This window comes from Echinops telfairi, unplaced genomic scaffold (genome assembly GCF_000313985.2).
Source record: "Echinops telfairi isolate 266 unplaced genomic scaffold, ASM31398v2 ScPeMD7_7457;HRSCAF=8495, whole genome shotgun sequence".
Taxonomy (NCBI): Eukaryota; Metazoa; Chordata; class Mammalia; order Afrosoricida; family Tenrecidae; genus Echinops; species Echinops telfairi.
This window is the reverse complement of record NW_022111357.1, coordinates 43,188,175-43,190,438: the sequence shown is the minus strand read 5'-3', so window position 1 is coordinate 43,190,438 and position 2,264 is coordinate 43,188,175. Positions and strand designations below refer to the sequence as shown.

At 62.1% G+C, this 2,264-nt stretch overlaps 1 protein-coding gene across 1 annotated transcript in view; it reads right to left on the bottom strand.

Moving 5' to 3' along the window:
* Positions 1-804: 804 nt before the first annotated feature.
* MORN1 (MORN repeat containing 1) overlaps positions 805-2,264 on the bottom strand; it is an 86,671-nt gene continuing 85,211 nt past the window's right edge. The window contains exon 13 of the mRNA XM_045299224.1: positions 805-1,146. Coding sequence (XP_045155159.1) covers positions 962-1,146 — 185 coding nt within the window. The 3' untranslated portion in view covers positions 805-961. The remainder of the gene's footprint in view (positions 1,147-2,264) is intronic.

Sequence of the window (2,264 nt, the reverse complement as noted above, 5' to 3'; positions counted from 1 at the left end):
ACAGGCCACTCCAGGATGGGGACTGGCAGAACCAGTCTGTGCTGAGCCAGAGCCAGCCTTCCTGGCAAGGGCACTTCGCCTGGGCCTTGTGGTTCGGCCCTCATGCTGCTGAGCTGGCCCCAGCACCTAGGGGCGGACGCCATGCACAGCAGAACGCTCGCGGCCCGGTTCTGCGCCACCCTCCCCACTGTTACGTTTGAGCCCAGGGCTGAAGCCACTGGGCCAGTCCTTTGGGTGGGTGGGTGGGGTCTTCCTTTTTCTCAGACCCTCTATTTTACCAAGCCTGATGTCCTTCTGCAGGGACTGGCCCCTCCTGACAAGATGTCCAAAATACCTCAGGCGACGTCTCTCCATCCTGGCTTCCAAGAAGCATTCTGACTGTACTTCTGAGACAGGTTAGGGAAGAGGAAGGAAGCAGGGGCTCCCTGCCCCAGCCACTCTCAGTCCCCCTGCCCTCATCATCTAAGCTCTCATAGGGGTTGGCAACTGCAGCTCCTAGACTCCTGCCCCGCTCAGTCCAGAGGTGCCCCTCCGAGCTCCACCTACTCCCCAGACCTGGGGTGCTGCTCCAGGCCTGGCCTGGCCTTGTCAAATCCTCTTGTAATGGGCCGTCACCACAGACTCCTAGCCTGCTCCCGGGAAACATGCCCTTGACTGTGGCCCCCTGCTGAGCTGCCATCTCTCCGGGGCTCAGAGCTGGGCAGAGGGCTGTCATGGGCAGTGGCCAAGGACACAGGCTGAAGTGGGCAGGGGTGGCTGCCACGTCCTTGTCCAGCAGAAGCCACTGGTGTGTGAGGCCTCAGGAGCCATGGGAGAAACATTTTTATTCAAATGTGGAACACAGCGTGGGGTGGGGGTGCAACCTGGTACCCCACCAGCTTCACTCAGGGCTGCCCGAGGGGGTGGCAGCTCTCCCCCGCTGCCCATTCCGTGTCCATGGCCAGCAGAGGGACGCAAGTTCTCAGTGGGCTAGCTGCTCGCAGAGCTCCGGCTGCTTCTTGTGAGGTGTCCCCGGGTCTCCTTTTGGAACCTGTGGCCTCTGGCCGGACTCCTTTGCTGAGACCCGCAGGTGCTTGAAGGCGGTGGGCAGGGGGCAGCCCAGGAACGGGGGCGTGGTCACATCATGGATCATGAGCACATACTCCCCTGTGAAAGGTGGGGGGTGGGAGATGCTTATGCTCCGGGCTACCAGCCGGCACCAGTGGGCAGCCGGCCACGAGTCTGGGGCTCCCCACAGGGGCAGCAGCCTGCTCAAGACTGCCAGGAGACCCCTGGAGGCACCCTCGACTCAGACCCCCACCTAGAAACTGGGTTTGAAAGCTGTCCCCTCCCCGCCCACTCCCATGAGTCCCCTCAGGCCCCATCCCACCTGCCGGTACAGCCTCTGCCCCTGACCCCAGCCTTGGCCCTAATCTTGCCCAAGGCCTGTTCAAACCATCTCATGTCTCCTCAGCACTGGGTGACCGCTGTGACCCCACCCAGGGGTCCTGGCTTCCTGAGGGCCTGCTGGGGGGCCTGGGCCCCGATGGGGTGGAGGGAGCCTTGGTTGCACAGTGTGGTTACACATGGAGCCACAACCTGCGAGGTGGGCAGTTCGAAACCACCAGCCGCTCCTTGGGAGAAAGACAGGGCTTTCCAGTCCTATCAAACACTAGTCTCAGAAACCCCCAGGGCAGCTCTGCCCTGTCTAAGGGGGTCGGTGAGTGGATATTGACTCGATGGCAGTGAGTTTTGTTTAATGGAGGGGAGTTTGGGGGGAGCAGAGTGGAGCCAGGAATGGGGAAGGGGGTGCTTATGCAGGACGGGGCCCGCCTCCCCCAAGCGGGCAGAGCCCCCCGCCCCTCTGCCGGAGTGGAGGTTGCTGTTTGGAAGGAAGAGACTCCCTAGAATGTTTACAGAGGGAACCCGCCTCTCTGAAGTAGAGTCTGGCTCCGGCTGGTCTGCAGCCTTCACTGTGGCCCTTGGGCTCTGGGGCAGGCTGGGGTCTCCGGGCTGGCTGTGCCCTGGGAAGGTGCCGCCCCTGCCCCCCTGGAGGCTTCTCAGGATCGAAGGAAAAGCACTTTTCCTTTTGGCCGGCGGTAAGCTGTCTGGAGCGCTTCAGAGTTGGAGAAGCCATAAAAAAGAAAATAAGGAATAACAAAAGTGGGGTTGCCGTGGAAACCGCCCTCTCCCCTCCCCTCCCCTCCCCCGGGCCTGAGGGCTGGCACCCAGAGTGTGGAAAAAGCTCACCAGCCAGGCTCTCACCGGGAACGTGGCTGTCTCCG